Source organism: Pristiophorus japonicus, chromosome 26 (genome assembly GCF_044704955.1).
Source record: "Pristiophorus japonicus isolate sPriJap1 chromosome 26, sPriJap1.hap1, whole genome shotgun sequence".
In the NCBI taxonomy this organism is placed as follows: Eukaryota; Metazoa; Chordata; class Chondrichthyes; family Pristiophoridae; genus Pristiophorus; species Pristiophorus japonicus.
In genome coordinates, this window is record NC_092002.1 from 3,546,859 (window position 1) to 3,565,715 (window position 18,857).

Genomic DNA, 18,857 nt, shown 5'->3' on the forward strand with positions numbered 1-18,857 from the left:
GCCGCACTGTCGGAGGGGCAGTACTGAGGGAGCGCCGCACTGTCGGAGGGGCAGTACTGAGGGAGCGCCGCACTGTCGGAGGGGCAGTACTGAGGGAGCGCCGCACTGTCGGAGGGGCAGTACTGAGGGAGCGCCGCACTGTCGGAGGGGCAGTACTGAGGGAGCGCCGCACTGTCGGAGGGGCAGTACTGAGGGAGCGCCGCACTGTCGGAGGGGCAGTACTGAGGGAGCGCCGCACTGTCGGAGGGGCAGTACTGAGGGAGCGCCGCACTGTCGGAGGGGCAGTACTGAGGGAGCGCCGCACTGTCGGAGGGGCAGTACTGAGGGAGCGCTGCACTGTCGGAGGGGCAGTACTGAGGGAGCGCCGCACTGTCGGAGGGGCAGTACTGAGGGAGCTCTGCACTGTCGGAGGGGCAGTACTGAGGGAGCGCCGCACTGTCGGAGGGGCAGTACTGAGGGAGCGCCGCACTGTCGGAGGAGCAGTACTGAGGGAGTGCCGCACTGTCGGAGGGGCAGTACTGAGGGAGTGCCGCACTGTCGGGAGGGGCAGTACTGAGGGAGGGCCGCACTCTCGGAGGGGCAGTACTCAGGGAGCGCCTTCCTGTCGGAGGGGCAGTGCTGAGGGAGCGCGGCACTGTCTGAGGGGCAGTACTGAGGGAGTGCGGCACTGTCGGAGGGGCAGTACTGAGGGAGCGCCGCACTGTTGGAGGGGCAGTACTGAGGGAGCGCCGCACTGTCGGAGGGGCAGTACTGAGGGAGTGCCGCACTGTCGGAGGGGCGGTACTGAGGGAGCGCCGCACTGTCGGAGGGGCGGTACTGAGGAACCGCTGCACTGTCGGAGGGGCAGTACTGAGGGAGCGCCGCACTGTCGGAGGGGCAGTACTGAGGGCTGGGCAGTACCGGTGTGGGAGGATGGGGGAGAGACACCGTGGGATCAACTGTTACTTGCCATTTTTCCTCGCACACTATTTCAGAAAGGGCCTCGGGGAGCTGAAGTAGTGATTCACATGTCCAAGACTTGTGGTGCTTTGTGAAAAGTCGCTCAGACACATGTGGGATATCTCCCGCCCCGATCTACCTCACTGCCCTGCCTGTGACGTCCGGCCCTCAGGGAAAGCTGCCTGACATCCGCAAACTATTAGCGCTCGCCATCTCTGCCGTGATTGATATTATTTGGCTCTCACACTTCGCTTGTTCGCCCTTCATCAAACTCCTGGACTCCTGGAGGCCGGCCTTTGCTTTGCCAGTTTCCTGTGCTGTGTTTTGACTATACCTCAGTTTTATTGCAATAACAGAGTGTCCGGCACAGAAACAGGCCGTTCGCCCAGCGCTCCGTGCCGGGGTTTATGTCCCACCGTTCCGTGCCGGGGTTTATGCCCCACCGCTCCGTGCCGGGGTTTATGTCCCACCGCTCCGTGCCGGGGTTTATGCTCCACACCAGCCCCCTCCCATCCCTCTCCATCTCCCCCCATCCCCATATCCCTCTATTCCCTTCTCCCCCATGTGTTTATCCAGCCTCCCCTTAAATACATCGATACTATTCGCCTCAACCCCTCCCTGTGGCAGCGAGTTCCACATTCTCACCACTCTCTGGGTAAAGAAGCTTCTCCTGAATTCCCCATTGGGTTTATTAGTGACTGTCTGATATTGGTGGCCCCTAGTTCTGGTTTCCTCCACAAGGAGAAACACTCTCTCTACACCGACTCTATCGAACCCCTTCATAATATTGAAGACCTCCTCAGCCTTCTCTTTTCTAGAGCAAAAATCCCCGGCCTGTTCAGACTTCTCTGAAAGGTAAAGGCTGGAAATTCGTTAGTGCCCATTTTGAGGCGTTAACCCAGGCGGAGCAGTAAGTATAGCGTCTTAAAAACGTTTGCGCCTCCCACCAAGCAATTGGTTGGAATCGGGCCAAGAGCTGATGGGGGCTAAACCAGCCGTTACACACCTGACCTGGGGCGGGGGAAGCGCGGGGCGCTAACGACAATCCTCGCCTTAAATTCCGGAGCGCGCTCTCCGAAGTCTGATTTGAAATCCCGGGAAAAGCCGAGTCTTAAAGGCGGGCAGGGCAACGCACCCATTAAAGTTTGCAAAACCACTTGTTTCCAACCCGCGCCATTATGTGTGTCTGTCGCCACAAACTGGGAGACTCACACACCGTGCTGTGTGTAAACCTTGCACTGACTGTGACTGAGACTCACACCGTGCTGTGTGTAAACCTTGCACTGACTGTGACTGAGACTCACACACCGTGCTGTGTGTAAACCTTGCACTGACTGTGACTGAGACTCACACCGTGCTGTGTGTAAACCTTGCACTGACTGTGACTGAGACTCACACCGTGCTGTGTGTAAACCTTGCACTGACTGTGACTGAGACTCACACCGTGCTGTGTGTAAACCTTGCACTGACTGTGACTGAGACTCACACCGTGCTGTGTGTAAACCTTGCACTGACTGTGACTGAGACTCACAGCGTGCTGTGTGTAAACCTTGCACTGACTGTGACTGAGACTCACACACCGTGCTGTGTGTAAACCTTGCACTGACTGTGACTGAGACTCACACCGTGCTGTGTGTAAACCTTGCACTGACTGTGACTGAGACTCACACCGTGCTGTGTGTAAACCTTGCACTGACTGTGACTGAGACTCACACCGTGCTGTGTGTAAACCTTGCACTGACTGTGACTGAGACTCACACCGTGCTGTGTGTAAACCTTGCACTGACTGTGACTGAGACACACACCGTGCTGTGTGTAAACCTTGCACTGACTGTGACTGAGACTCACACACCGTGCTGTGTGTAAACCTTGCACTGACTGTGACTGAGACTCACACCGTGCTGTGTGTAAACCTTGCACTGACTGTGACTGAGACTCACACCGTGCTGTGTGTAAACCTTGCACTGACTGTGACTGAGACTCACACACCATGCTGTGTGTAAACCTTGCACTGACTGTGACTGAGACTCACACCGTGCTGTGTGTAAACCTTGCACTGACTGTGACTGAGACTCACACCGTGCTGTGTGTAAACCTTGCACTGACTGTGACTGAGACTCACACTGTGCTGTGTGTAAACCTTGCGCTGACTGTGACCTTTAATTAGCCGCCGGTTAACGACTGTGGACGGCGTCACTGACTGTTGTTTCCGACGAGATTAGTGACGGGTGCTAAATGAGGTGGCCGGACCGAATTTAGCGAGCGGGGCGTTAGCACGGTCGTTGCACCAGACTGAAGTCCGGATTAGCCGGATAGTCAGCAGCTGGGCGCCAGTGTTTCGCCCTCAACTGAATTTTCCGCCGGACGGCAAAAGCTGGGTGCCCGGTCGCTAAGCTATTACGCTCGCCTTACCGCCCCTTCTCACCACTAACGGAGGCGCGAGACAACCTCTCTGTTGTGACTGGCTGTCTGATTGGCTCAATTCCCAATGATCTCACCCGCATCGTGTGTGAAGCTGTCGCTCTGAGTACGCTGTCACCTGAGCTTCTGTTCTGGGGCTACTGCACTGCGCTACGTGTGAAAAACAACAGAGAGGAAGAGACCTCTGGTTCACCCAGCCTGTCCCACACCATTGTGATGTCTTGTGCAGCATGGTACACATGTTCCCCACCTCACCCGTCCCCGCTCTCTGATTGGCTCAATTCCACAGTGGTGGATCCCTCTGATTGGCTAAGTTCCACAGTGGTGGATCCCTCTGGCTCAATTCCACACTGGTGGATCCCTCTGATTGGCCCATTTCCACACTGGTGGATCCCTCTGTCTGATTGACTTAATTCTATACTGGTGCATCCCTCTCTCTGATTGGCTCAATTCCACACTGGTGGATTCCTCTCTCTGATTGGTTCATTTCCACAGTTTTCGATCCCTTTGTCTGATTGGCTCAATTCCACAATGGTGGATCCCTCTGTCTGATTGGCTTAATTCCACACTGGTGCATCCCTCTCTCTGATTGGCTCAATTCTATACTGGTGGATTCCTCTCTCTGATTGGTTCATTTCCACAGTTTTCGATCCCTTTGTCTGATTGGCTCAATTCCCTGCTGGTGGGTCCCTCTGTCTGTTTGCCTCAGTTCCATAGTGCATAATCGGAGGCGCTGGGCAGCAGTAATTCTGATGCAATATCGTTCCCTTTCCCTCTAGGTCCATGCGTACATCATGAGCTACCTGAAGAAGGAAATGCCTTCTGTGTTCGGGAAAGAAAATAAGAAGAAACAGCTGATTTCGAAACTGGGAATAATCTTCAGCAAGATCCAGTTGGAGCACCACATTTCTCCCGGAGACTTTCCAGATTGCAGCAAGATGCAGGTCAGTCTATACTCCGCACATGGGAAGGATCGAAGGGCATGTATGGTTCATGAAAATATCATCCCGTTACCCCCTCGTAATCCTTAGCACGTTATAGGATCATATAGCACACGCTGAGGCCATTCGGCCCATCGAGCCTGTGCCGGCTCTGTGACTGAGCGATCCAATCAGTCCCACTCCCCCCGCACTTTCCCCACTGCCCCGCAAATGTTTCCTTTTCAAGTATTTATCCAATTCCTGGTTTGAAAGTTACTATTGAATCTGCTCCCACCGCCCTTTCAGGCAGCGCGTTCCCGATCACAACAACTCGCTGCGTAAAGAGAATTTCTCCTCCCCACCCTGGCTTTTGTTCCATTTGTTTTAAGTCCTCTGGTTACTGACACTCCCGCCACTGGGAACAGCCTTTCCTTATTCACTCGATCAAAACCCCTTGTGATTTTTGAACACCTTGATGAAATCTCCCCTTAACCTTCTCTGCTCCGAGGGGAACAACTCCGGCTCCTCCAGTCCCGTCACATAACTGAATTCCTTCGACCCAGGTACAGGAAGGCCCATGGAATCTTGGCCTTTATTGCAAAGGGGATGGAGTATAAAAGCAGGGAAGTCTTGCTACAGTTATACAGGGTATTGGTGAGGCCACACCTGGAATACTGCGTGCAGTTTTGGTCTCCTTATTTACGAAAGGATATACTTGCTTTGGAGGCAGTTCAGAGAAGGTTCACTCGCTTGATTCCGGGGATGAGGGGGCTGACTTATGAGGAAAGGTTGAGTAGGTTGGGCCTCTACTCATTGGAATTCAGAAGAATGAGAGGTGATCTTATCGAAACGTATAAGATTATGAGGGGGCTTGACAAGGTGGATGCAGAGAGGATGTTTCCACTGATGGGGGAGACTCGAACTAGAGGGCATGATCTTAGAATAAGGGGCCGCCCATTTAAAACTGAGATGAGGAGAAATTTCTTCTCTCTGAGGGTTGTGAATCTGTGGAATTTGCTGCTTCGGAGAGCTGTGAAAGCTGGGACATTGAATAAACTTAAGACAGAAATAGACAGTTTCTTAAACGATAAGGGAATAAGGGGTTATGGGGAGCGGGCGGGGAAGTGGAGCTGAGTCCATGATAGAAACATAGACACAGAAACATAGAAAATAGGTGCAGGAGTAGGCCATTCGGCCCTTCGAGCCTGCACCGCCATTCAATAAGTTCATGGCTGAACATGCAACTTCAGTACCCCATTCCTGCTTTCTCGCCATACCCCTTGATCCCCCTAGTAGTAAGGACTACATCTAACTCCTTTTTGAATATATTTAGTGAATTGGCCTCAACAACTTTCTGTGGTAGAGAAATACACATGTTCACCACTCTCTGGGTGAAGAAGTTTCTCCTCATCTCGGTCCTAAATGGCTTAGCCCTTATCTTTAGACTGTGACCCCTGGTTCTGGACTTTCCCAACATTGGGATCATTCTTCCTGCATCTAACCTGTCTAAACCCGTCAGAATTTTAAACATCTCTATGAGATCCCCTCTCATTCTTCTGAACTCCAGTGAATACAAGCTCAGTTGATCCAGTCTTTCTTGATATGTCAGTCCCGCCATCCCGGGAATCAGTCTGGTGAACCTTCGCTGCACTCCCTCAATAGCAAGAATGTCCTTCCTCAAGTTAGGAGACCAAAACTGTACACAATACTCCAGGTGTGGCCTCACCAAGACCCTGTACAACTGTAGTAACACCTCCCTGCCCCTGTACTCAAATCCCCTCGCTATGAAGGCCACCATGCCATTTGCTTTCTTAACCGCCTGCTGTACCTGCATGCCAACCTTCAATGACTGATGTACCATGACACCCAGGTCTCGTTGCACCTCCCCTTTTCCTAATCTGTCACCAATCAGATAATAGTCTGTCTCTCTGTTTTTACCACCAAAGTGGATAACCTCACATTTATCCACATTATACTTCATCTGCCATGCATTTGCCCACTCACCTAACCTATCCAAGTCGCTCTACAGCCTCATAGCATCCTCCTCGCAGCTCACACTGCCACCCAACTTAATGTCATCCGCAAATTTGGAGATACTACATTTAATCCCCTCGTCTAAATCATTAATGGCGGAGCAGACTCGAGGGGCCTTATGGCCTACTCCTGCTCCTATCATGTTCTTATTCTGGTTAAACCCCCTCTACAATGACGAACCTCCCGTTCTAACGCCCGAGGGTGTTTAACAGGAATATTTTAGCAAAGATTTATTTTTTGCCTCAGTTCCCTCCCCTTCTCGCCCGAAGGCAGTGATGGGCAACCATTGCACAGGTACCATTCCTTCACCCAATACCTGGCCCAGGTCAAGTGGCCATCGTGGTCCTTGGATTATCAGTCCAGTAATGTGAACACCATTGTACCCAAACCTGGTGCTGCCCTACACGCTGGGGGCGAGAAATTGGTTATGGCCATTTTTGAGGCAGTGCAGATTTTACTGCCGGGCGAAACATAGAAACATAGAAAATAGGTGCAGGAGTAGGCCATTCGGCCCTTCTAGCCTGCACCGCCATTCAATGAGTTCATGGCTGAACATGCAACTTCAGTACCCCATTCCTGCTTTCTCACCATACCCCTTGATTCCCCTAGTAGTAAGGACTTCATCTAACTCCTTTTTGAATATGTGCTGCCAAATTCCGTTTTCACGCCCATATATGAGCGAGCAGCGCACACTGGCATTGGACACTCACCCTCGGGCACCCAGGGGATGGGAGCTCAGAAGGCCAACTGAATCTCGCAACGGGGGGCTGCCGACACGCGAGCTGGAAAAACGGGAAGGAAAAAAACCCCTCAAACTTCTCTGACCCCTATCCACGCTTCCCCATTGCTACAACCAGTAAATAAATGCTGAAATAAATATAGAAAAACACTTACCTTGCTCTCTGGGCGGTTCGGCCCGGGATTCCCAATAGCCCCACCACTTTTCGCCGGCTGCACGAACGGCCGGCGGTAAAGCCGCCGTAGAAACGCAATATGGCGATGGCGGCGCCAAGGGGGCGTTGCACGCGGGATGATGTCACCGCGCGGGCGGCGTTAGAGCAGCATTACCTCTTGGCCTCCACCAACGAGTAACTCAATGTCAACGGATGCCGCTTACCGCCGACGGTAAGCCTTTGCCGCCCGTTAACCGGCGTTAACCGGCGGTGTTATCAAGGGAATTTTAGCCCCTGAGTTTCTCAATGTTACAACTCCTCCCGTGCGGCAATGCAGCACACATCATATTTAAGTGAAATTGCATTGGGGGACTAACTCAAATTAATCTGTGTGTTCCGCAGGAACAACTTATGGTCCACGACTTCACCAAGTTCCCCCCTCTCAAACCCAAGATGATGGAGGCATTGGATGATATGCTCACGTACGAGATCGCGAAGCTGATGCCTTTGGTGAGACAGGAGGAGTTGGAGAAGCCGGAACAGATGGTCCACGGCGGTGCTTTTGACGGGACCTCCAATGGCCCGTTCATCGAAGGCATCTGCGATGGCGCCTATGAGGCGTCAGACGAGGACGAGTGGGTTGTCACCAAGGACAAGCCAAAGTACGACGAAATCTTCTACAACCTGTCACCAACGGACGGCAAGATCAACGGGGTCAAGGCCAAGAACTGGATGATCACGACCAAGCTGCCAAACTCCGTGCTCGGGAAGATCTGGAAACTCTCAGACGTTGATAAGGATGGAATGCTGGATGATGAGGAGTTTGCCTTGGCAAGTCACCTCATCGAGGTCAAGCTCGACGGCCACGGGCTTCCCAGTCAGTTACCGGGGTATCTCGTCCCCCCGTCTAAGAGGAGGCAGGTGGGATCCGCGGAGTAGATGTCCGAGGAGGAAGCAAGGTTCTTTCTAGGGCCAATAACCTCAATTCTGAGCTTGACGATCCTGCAGCAGACTGCGTTCTGGGGAGGGAGGGAGGGGGAACGGGGAGGGAGGGGGTGGGAGTAACGGGGAGGGGGAATGGGGAGGGAGAACAGGGAGGGAGGGGGAAACAGGTAGGGGGGGAACAGTGGGGAGGGGGAACGGGGAGGGAGGGGAACGGGAGGCTCCTTGGCCAGTGCTAAACCAAACTGATGGGGAAACTATGGCCGCAGAAAGTTAATTTGGCTGATCGGTAAATTTGATTTATTCAGAATTGGTGCCAGTCCCAAACTTTCTCCAGGGTCATAGGATCAACATCTTCTTCTGCCAAGTTACACACTGTGGCTTAAACCCCTTCACCTTTCGTGCAAGGCCAGTGTTCCAGGGACTGAAACTGCCCTTTCCCCGAGTCAGGATTTTCCATAGTTTCAGTCTCCTGGTGATCCTGCTATTTGTTTTTACAGTGACAAACAGTTCTTACAGTTAGTGTGCATCACACTGCCACATAACATGATGCCAACAATCTGACACGCTTTGCCCAATTGCCTCAGAATTCCCAGGAACCAATCAGAAAGCACTTTATCGCTTACTTTGCGGCGTATATGAAGCCTGGAGCACCCCCCCCCCCGCCCTCTCGCATAGAAAAACTTCCAACCCCACTCTATCCCCCCAACGCACAAGTAAACCTGAGGTCCTCGCCTCTGGGCCCCAAGAACATTCCCGGAGTCGGTCACTCTGTGTGACAGCAGACCTCACCTTTCCTTTCCCTGCGCCCCTCGTCCCAGGACCTTGACTTCCCCTGGCACAGCACCAAGATTAACCGTTCCATAGCTCGCGCACTACCACTTACATTCTTCTGTCAGTCGCTTCCCCTGCAAGTCGAGAGGGCCTGGTTTCTCCAGCCTTTGCTGGAACTCAGTCGCCAAGGATCAGTCCACACTCGTCTCTACACTGCCCACTTTGAATTCTCCCTCCTGCAGACGGTGCAAAGTACGTTCCTTCAAGTACATTACAACAGTGACTACACTCCAAAAGTACTTCATTGGCTGTAAAGCGCTTTGAGACGTCCGCTGGTCGTGAAAGGCGCTATATAAATGCAAGTCTTTTTCCAGGCAACCAGCTTTAAAGTGGCAGAATATGTTGATGTACAAAAAGCGTGTTGTGGAAACGTTATGTAGTTAAACTTCATTATATAGATATATATATATATGTGTATGTTTGTGTGTGTATGCCTGTGTATATTCACACTGCTGGCTTTGGGGGGCGGGGAGCCGGGTCAGAGTTCACCCTAAATGTTAACCTGCAGCAAGCCCTGCGGGACCTCTGACCTCTGACACCTAAACTCCCAACGTCCTCGAGTGTTGGTAGAAATGATGCCCACAGCTCACCCTCGACCGAGCGAGCGACCGGAGTGTGTGTGCACACCACTAGCACCCGATATATCGTCTTCGGTTCCGGGCAGTTTTAGTTCTGCTTTTTTTTGTTCGAGAGGGGTGGGTTCCCCCTCCGTTCCGTTTGACCCCCGCCTCCCTAATCCTTCCCGCCTCCTCCCCGTTATTTACAATGTTCAGTTTAAGCTGCGCAGATCTCCGGTCCTCCCCCACATCCGGCTCGCGGCTTTTCAACGGGGGAGACCGCACGCGGTATTCTGAATGGGCCGCGCTCCCAGATACAAATTAAAGGGAGCATCGGAGAGATGGCGTCCAGACATCTCGCCCAACTGGGGCAGGACCTGGAGCTTGCCCGGGAGTGCGTGCTCTCGGGAAGCTGCATGTGGGAGCACCCGACGACCTTGGGCAAGGGTCGCCAATTCTGCTCGGACATTTTCCTGAAGGTTTTGTCGCATGACCTCCTGTTCCAACCGCTCCACACTCCCGCCATTGGTCGGCTGACATGTCCATCCTCGCGGAGCCCTGCCTCCACACTCCCGCCATTGGTCGGCTGACACATCCATTGTCGAGGAGCCCCCCCCCCCCCACACTCCCGCCATTGGTCGCCTGACACACCCATCCTCGTGGAGCCCCGCCCCCACACAATCCGCCATTGGTCGCCTGACATGCCCATCCTCGCGGATCACTGCCCCCCCCCGCCCCCCCCTCACTCCCGCCATTGGTCGCCCAACACATCCATCGTCGAGGAGCCCCCCCCCCCCCCCCCACACTCCCGCCATTGGTCGCCCAACACATCCATCGTCGAGGAGCCCCGCCCCCCCTCACTCCCGCCATTGGTCGCCCAACACATCCATCGTCGAGGAGCCCCGCCCCCCACACTCCCGCCATTGGTCGGCTGACACGTCCATCCTCGCGGAGCCCTGCCTCCACACTCCCGCCATTGGTCGCCCAACACATCCATCGTCGAGGAGCCCCGCTCCCCCACACTCCCGCCATTGGTCGGCTGACACGTCCATCCTCGCGGAGCCCTGCCTCCACACTCCCGCCATTGGTCACCCGACACATCCATTGTCGAGGAGCCCCGCCCCCCCCCCCCCACACTCCTGCTATTGGTCACCTGACACGCCCATCCTCGTGGAGCCCCGCCCCCACACAATCCGCCATTGGTCGGCTGACACGTCCATCCTCGCGGAGCCCTGCCTCCACACTCCCGCCATTGGTCGCCCAACACATCCATCATCGAGGAGCCCCGCCCCCCCCCTCACTCCCGCCATTGGTCGCCCAACACATCCATCGTCGCGGAGTCCCCGCCTTCCCACGGCCAATCAGAGAGCGGATAGACTCTTCGCTACCCAATGGGATGATTCTTATTTTTGCTCTTTTACCCGTCTCCAATATTTTTATAACTAATGAACAAAGAAAATGGTGGGGGGGGGGGGGGGGGGGGGAAACATACTATTTTTATTAAACGCCTCCCGGGTTTTTGTACCCGGCAGTGCGCTGGAGAGTCTGGGGCCAATCCTGAAGGGTTGGGAACCCCCAACCAAAACCTGCCAGTATTCACTGCCACAGCTTCTTCAGGCAAGGTCTGTAGAAGGAGAAGGATGGAGGGATAGAAAGAAAGAAAAGAGAAAAGAGCGTTTTCAAACGATTTTAATCAATCTCTAACTTGCAGAAAGTTGGGGAGCCCATGTGGGTTAAAGATCAAGTTTATTTTATACTCTCTTCATTAAAATATATTCTCAGCAATGTAATGGTTCATGTTTCACTCACTGTACACAGACTGACAAACACTGTAGCTCTGTCATTGTTTTATGTGGTTTTTATTCACAGTTTGCGCTGTCTGATCAGACGTATCGTTTTATTTCAATATATGGGTTCCCTTGTACTATTGTGATTCTTAATAAAAGCAAGCAGTAAATCACCCACTCCTGTCTTATATTAATCTGGTTGCTCCTATAAGAACATAAGAATTAGGAGCAGGAGTCGGCCATTCGGCCCCTCGAACCTGCTCCGCCATTCAATGAGATCACGGCTGATCTTCGACCTCAACTCAACTTTCCCGCCGATTTCCATGGCCCTTGTTTCCCTTAATCCCAAAATCTTTCGATCTCCGCCTTGAATATACTCAACGACTGAGCCTCCACGGCTGTTTGGGGCAGAGAATTCTAAAGATTCACCACCCTCAGTGAAGATATTTCTCCTCAGCTCAGTCTCTAATGGCCGACCCCTTCATCATCATCATAGACAGTCTCTCGTATTGAGGATGACTTGCTTCCACGCCAAAAAAGGATGAGTTCACAGGTGTTTCCAGATCCTGAACTACATTGTGAAGGATGGAAAATGCCTGTGCGTGGATTTTCCTGAGACTGCGCCCCCTGGTTCGAGACTCCCCAGCCAGGGGGAAATACCTCCCTGTCAATGCCTCTCAGAAGCTCATATCTTTCAATGACCTTACCTCTCATTCTGCAAAACTCTCGGGAATAACCGCTCAATCAACTCAATTCCTCCTCAGGACAATCCCCCATTCCAGGAATCAGTCCAGTGAATCTTTGTTGCACCCCATCTACAGCAGGTACGGGTACAACGTCCCGAATCTGGCGGTCCAACAACCGGAATTGTCCGAAAACCAGACATTTTCGAGGCGGCCAAGATGACGACATCGGGCGGCGAGGGACGAGGAAACCGATAATAAAATGCAGCGGGCGGAGGGGATCAGCGTGCGGTGAGGAGCGCCAACACCGAGACCCGAAATCCGGCAAAACCCGAAATCCGGAATGGACTCGGTCCCGAGGTTTCCGGATTTCAGACGTACCTGTGTATCCTTCCTCGGGTAAGGAGACTAGAACTGTGCACAATACGCCAGGAGTGCTCTCACCAAAGCCCTGTACAATTGCAGCAAGACTCCCCTTACTCTTACTCCAACCCCATCGCAATACAGGCTACGATACCATTTGCCTTCCTAATTGCCGACTGCTCCGATCAGCAAATGTTTCTTTTGTCTATTCCGGTTTTCTGGCTGAGCTGCGGTTTCCCGAATGCCGGCAGCTCCTGCCCAAGTGCGAGCCTTAAAACAGCGAGCGTCGGCAGGATATTCCACTGTGGAAGCATCACTGCTAGTGTTGTCCTCAGCTGAGATCTGCACGTTCCACCAGCGGGTCACAGCACAGTCACCAGGAGCAGGAACACCGGCTGATTTCCCCCCGTCCTTAACTCAGGGACCCTGGGGCCCACTGCAGTGTTCCAACGGGACCCGGGTTAAGGTCTGCTAACTCACGGCAGGCAATCCTCCCTCCGGGTCTGTCGAAGGTGCCGTCTTTCGGATGAGACGATAAACTGAGCTCCGTCTGCTCTCTCAGGTGGACGTAAAGGATACCACAGCACTATTGGAAGAAGACGGGAAAAAAATGAGAACTCCCGGTGTCCTGGGGTCAATATTTATCCCTCAATCAACATCACTAAAAAACAGATTATCTGGGTCATTATCACATTGCTGTTTGTGGGAGCTTGCTGTGGGCAAATTGGCTGCCGCGTTCCCCACATTACAACAGTGCAAGCAAAATGCATCATGCTCGTACCAGTCTCGGACGAGTATCAGCTGTGGCTCAGGGGGCAGCACTCTCGCCTCTGAGTCAGAAGGTTGTGGGTTCAAGTCCCACTCCAGGGAATGAAGCACAAAAAATCCAGGCTGACACTCCCAGTGCAGTACTGAGGGAGCGCCGCACTGTCGGAGGGGCAGTACTGAGGGAGCGGCGCACTGTCGGAGGGGCAGTGCTGAGGGAGCGCCGCACTGTCGGAGGGGCAGTGCTGAAGGAGCGCCGCACTGTTGGAGGGACAGTGCCGAGGGAGCGCCGCACTGTCGGAGGGGCAGTACTGAGGGAGCGCCGCACTGTCGGAGGGGCTGTGCTGAGGGAGCGCCGCACTGTCGGAGGGACAGTGCCGAGGGAGCGCCGCACTGTTGGAGGGGCAGTACTGAGGGAGCGCCGCACTGTCGGAGGGGCTGTGCTGAAGGAGCGCCGCACTGTCGGAGGGGCTGTGCTGAGAGAGTGCTGCACTGTCGGAGGGGCAGTACTGAGGGAGCGCCACACTGTCGGAGGGGCAGTACTGAGGGAGTGCTGTACTGAGGGAGTGCTGCACTGTCGGAGAGGCAGTACTGAGGGAATGCCGCACTGTCGGAGGGGCAGTACTGAGGGAGTGCTGCATTGTCGGAGGGGCTGTACTGAGGGAGTGTTGCACTGTCGAAGGATGAGACGTTAAACCGAGGCCCCAGCTGCTCTCAAGTGGACCTAAAAAATTCCATGGCACTATTTCGAAGAAGGGCAGGGGAGTTATCCCTGGTGTCCTGGCCAATATTTATCCCTCATTACAATAGTGACTACACTCCAAAAGTACTTCATTGGCTGTGAAGCACTTGGGGACATCCTGAGGTCATGAAAGGCGCTATAAAAATGCAAGTTCTTACTTTGGAACCTTTATTAAAGTCAGTGCGAAGGGTGGGTTTGTTTGGAGTTTGGTGGAGCCCTTAGTTCAGGCGCACGCAGCAGATTATATCAGTAAATGAGTTAATCCGTCAGGCCTGCTTCCTCCCATTGTTCCCCGCATTCCTTTCCAGTCACAACATGTGCTTTACGCCCAGATATAAGGCCTCCAGCTTTTAACGGGCATTGTTGCCATATTTAGGTGAGCTGTGTTGGGACAGGTCCTGGCCGCAAATGTAAAGCACAACTCGCTCTGCAAACTCTGGGATACAGCCTGTTGAGGGCTCAGCTCGCAGAGAGAATGTAAACTCTTCCCTTCCCCTTATCATGTTGCTGTGTGTGGGAGCTTGCTGTGCGCACATTGGCTGCCGCATTTCCCACATTACAACAGTGACTGCACTTCAAAAGTACTTCATTGGCTGTAAAGCGCTTTGACACGTTTGAAAGGCGCTATATAAATCCAAGTCTTTCTTTTTCTTATAATCTACAGGCTTTTAATAACAAAAACAACTTGTATTTATATAGCGCCTTTAACACAATGATATATTCCAAGATGCTTCACAGGAGTACTATGAAATAAAAATGAATTGACACTGAGCCATATAAGAGAAATTAGGCAGGTAACCAAAAGCTTGGTCAAAGAGGTAGGTTTTAAGGAGCGTCTTAAAGGAGGAAAGAGAGATAGAGAGGCGGAGAGGTTTAGGAAGGGAGTTCCAGAGCTTGGGGCCCAGGCAGCTGAAGGCACGGCCACCAATAAGAACATAAGAAATAGGAGCAGGAGTTGGCTATACGGCCCCTCGAGCCTGCTCCGCCATTTAATACGATCATGGCTGATCCGATCATGGACTCAGCTCCACTTCCCTGCCCGCTCCCCATAACCCCTTATCCCCTTATCGCTCAAGAAACTGTCTATTTCTGTCTTAAATTTATTCAATGTCCCAGCCTCCACAGCTCTCTGAGGCAGCAAATTTCACAGGTTTACAACCCTCTGAGAGAAAAAATTTCTCCTCATCTCAGTTTTAAATGATCTTTGATTCTAAGATTATGCCCCCTAGTTCTAGTCTCCCCCATCAGTGGAAACATCCTCTCTGCATCCACCTTGTCAAGCCCCCTCATAATCTTATACGTTTCGATAAGATCACCTATCATTCTTTTGAATTCCAATGAGTAGAGGCCCAACCTACTCAACCTTTCCTCATAAGTCAATCCCCTCATCCCCAGAATCAACCGAGTGAACCTTCTCTGAACTGCCTCCAAAGCAAGTATATCCTTTCGCAAATATGGAAACCAAAACTGCACGCAGTACTCCAGGTGTGGCCTCACCAATACCCTGTATAACTGTAGCAAGACTTCCCTGCTTTTATACTCCATCCCCTTTGCAATAAGGGCCATGATTCCATTGGCCTTCCTGATCACTTGCTGTACCTGCATACTATCCTTTTGTGTTTCATGCACAAGTACCCCCAGGTCCCGCTGTACTGCAGCACTTTGCAATCTTTCTCCATTTAAATAATAACTTGCTCTTTGATATTTTTCTGCCAAAGTGCATGACCTCACACTTTCCCACATTATAATCCATCTGCCAAATTTTTGCCCATTCACTTAGCCTATGTCCTTTTGCAGATTTTTTGTGTCCTTCTCACACATTGCTTTTCCTCCCATCTTTGTATCGTCAGCAAACTTGGCTACGTTACACTCAGTCCCTTCTTCCAAGTCATTAATATAGATTGTAAATAGTTGGGGTCCCAGCACTGATCCCTGCGGCACCCCACTAGTTACTGGTTGCCAACCAGAGAATGAACCATTTATCCCCGCTCTCTATTCTGTTAGTTAGCCAATCCTCTATCCATGCTAATATATTACCCCCAACCCCGTGAACTTTTATCTTGTGCAGTAACCTTTTATGTGGCACCTTGTCAAATGCCTTCTGGAAATCCAAATACACCACATCCACTGGTTCCCCTTTATCCACCCTGTTCATTACATCCTCAAAGAGCTCCAGCAAATTTGTCAAACATGACTTCCCCTTCATAAATCCATGCTGACTCTGCCTGACCGAATTTTACTTTTCCAAATGTCCTGCTACTGCTTCTTTAATAATGGACTCCAACATTTTCCCAGCCACAGATGTTAGGCTAACTGGTCTATAGTTTCCTGCTTTTTGTCTGCCTCCTTTTTTTAAATAGGGGCGTTACATTTGCAGTTTTCCAATCTGCTGGGACCTCCCCAGAATCCAGGGAATTTTGGGAAATTACAACCAACCAGAACGATTATAATCAGGGATGCGCGAGAGGCCGGAATTAGAGGGGCGCAGACATCTCGGGGGGTTGTGGGGCTGGAGGAGGTTAGAGAGAAAGGGAGAAAATAAAAACGAAATCCTGGTGTGAAGCAGTGAGAAAGGAAAGGGTTTAGAGATGAGAGCGTGGTCAGCAACAGCTGCCAATTTAGCCCAATGATGCATTACTTTAAATATTTTTGTTTAACTCACACAGCTTTGAGTGAAAGACGAAGTGGGATAAAGAAGGGCTTTGTCCACTCCCTGCCAGTGCACACATTTTCCTAATAAAGTTGCTGAGATTGGGAGTGACAGGAGTTTGGAGCGGTGAGATGGACGAACTGACTCACAGAATGACTCAGAGCTGCCAATATCCACCAGGGCCAAACATCTCTTGCCACAAGCCATAAGTCTTCAGCCGTGACGTCCCGGAGTTGGGGGAGCAGCAGCAAGGCTCTGTACACGTTGCAGCCATAAAGAGCATTGTTCCTTGGCACAGACCGCTGAACCCCATCCAGCGCTGGAACAAAACGCTCGATTACATCTACCGCAGCCCACCCCTGGAATTCCACTTCTCTTAAAGGGGCAGATCTCGGAGACAAAGAGACGGCACACACTCCGTAACCTGGTCTTCTGCTGTGCTAGAAACAGGGCTTGATTCCCATAAAACACTCTGACATACCCTACACCCCTCACTGGAACACTGACATACCCTACACCCCTCACTGTAACACTGATATACCCTACACCCCTCACTAGAACACTGATATACCTCACACCCCTCACTGTAACACTGATATACCTCATACCCCTCACTGTAACACTGATATACCCCACACCCCTCACTGGAACACTGATATACCCTACACCCCTCACTGGAACACTGATATACCTCACACCCCTCACTGTAACACTGATATACCCCACACCCCTCACTGGAACACTGATATACCTCACACCCCTCACTGGAACACTGATATACCTCACACCCCTCACTGTAACACTGATATACCCTACACCCCTCACTGGAACACTGATATATCCCACACCCCTCACTGTAACACTGATATACCCCACACCCCTCACTGTAACACTGATATACCCCACACCCCTCACTGTAACACTGATATACCCCACACCCCTCACTGGAACACTGATATACCTCACACTCCTCACTGTAACACTGATATACCCCACACCCCTCACTGGAACACTGATATACCTCACACCCCTCACTGGAACACTGATATACCCCACACCCCTCACTGTAACACTGATATACCCCACACCCCTCACTGTAACACTGATATATCCCACACCCCTCACTGTAACACTGATATACCTCACACCCCTCACTGTAACACTGATATATCCCACACCCCTCACTGTAACACTGATATACCTCACACCTCTCACTGGAACACTGATATACCCCACACCCCTCACTGTAACACTGATATACCCCACACCCCTCACTGTAACACTGATATACCCCACACCCCTCACTGTAACACTGATATACCTCACACCCCTCACTGTAACACTGATATACCTCACACCTCTCACTGTAACACCGATATACCCCACACCACTCACTAACACTGATATACCCCACACCCCTCACTGTAACACCGATATACCCCACACCCCTCACTGTAACACTGATATACCCCACACCCCTCACTGGAACACTGATATACCCCACACCCCTCACTGTAACACTGATATACCCCACACCCCTCACTGTAACACTGATATACCTCACACCCCTCACTGGAACACTGATATACCTCACACCCCTCACTGTAACACTGATATACCCTACACCCCTCACTGGAACACTGATATACCTCACACCCCTCACTGGAACACTGATATACCCTACACCCCTCACTGGAACACTGATATACCTCACACCCCTCACTGGAACACTGATATACCTCACACCCCTCACTGGAACACTGATATACCTCACACCCCTCACTGTAACACTGATATATCCCACACCCCTCACTGTAACACTGATATACCTCACACCTCTCACTGGAACACTGATATACCCCACACCCCTCACTGTAACACTGATATACCCCACACCCCTCACTGTAACACTGATATACCCCACACCCCTCACTGTAACACTGATATACCCCACACCCCTCACCGTAACACTGATATATCCCACACACCTCACTGTAACACTGATATACCTCACACCCCTCACTGTAACACTGATATACCCCACGCCCCTCACTGTAACACTGATATACCCCACGCCCCTCACTGTAACACTGATATACCTCACGCCCCTCACTGTAACACTGATATATCCCACGCCCCTCACTGTAACACTGATATACCTCACACCCCTCACTGTAACACTGATATACCCCACGCCCCTCACTGTAACAGTGATATACCCCACGCCCCTCACTGTAACACTGATATACCCGACACCCCTCACTGTAACACTGATATATCCCACACCCCTCACTGTAACACTGATATACCCCACACCCCTCACTGTA

General features: G+C 51.9%; 1 protein-coding gene across 1 annotated transcript in view; it reads left to right on the forward strand.

Annotated features, from left to right (window-relative positions):
* Nucleotides 1-8,219, forward strand: part of LOC139239055 (EH domain-containing protein 2-like) — a 73,335-nt gene extending 65,116 nt beyond the window's left edge. Inside the window, exons 4-5 of the mRNA XM_070867562.1 lie at nucleotides 4,140-4,304; nucleotides 7,610-8,219. Of these exons, the coding sequence (XP_070723663.1) occupies nucleotides 4,140-4,304; nucleotides 7,610-8,146 (702 nt within the window). The 3' untranslated portion in view covers nucleotides 8,147-8,219. The remainder of the gene's footprint in view (nucleotides 1-4,139; nucleotides 4,305-7,609) is intronic.
* Nucleotides 8,220-18,857: the final 10,638 nt, after the last annotated feature.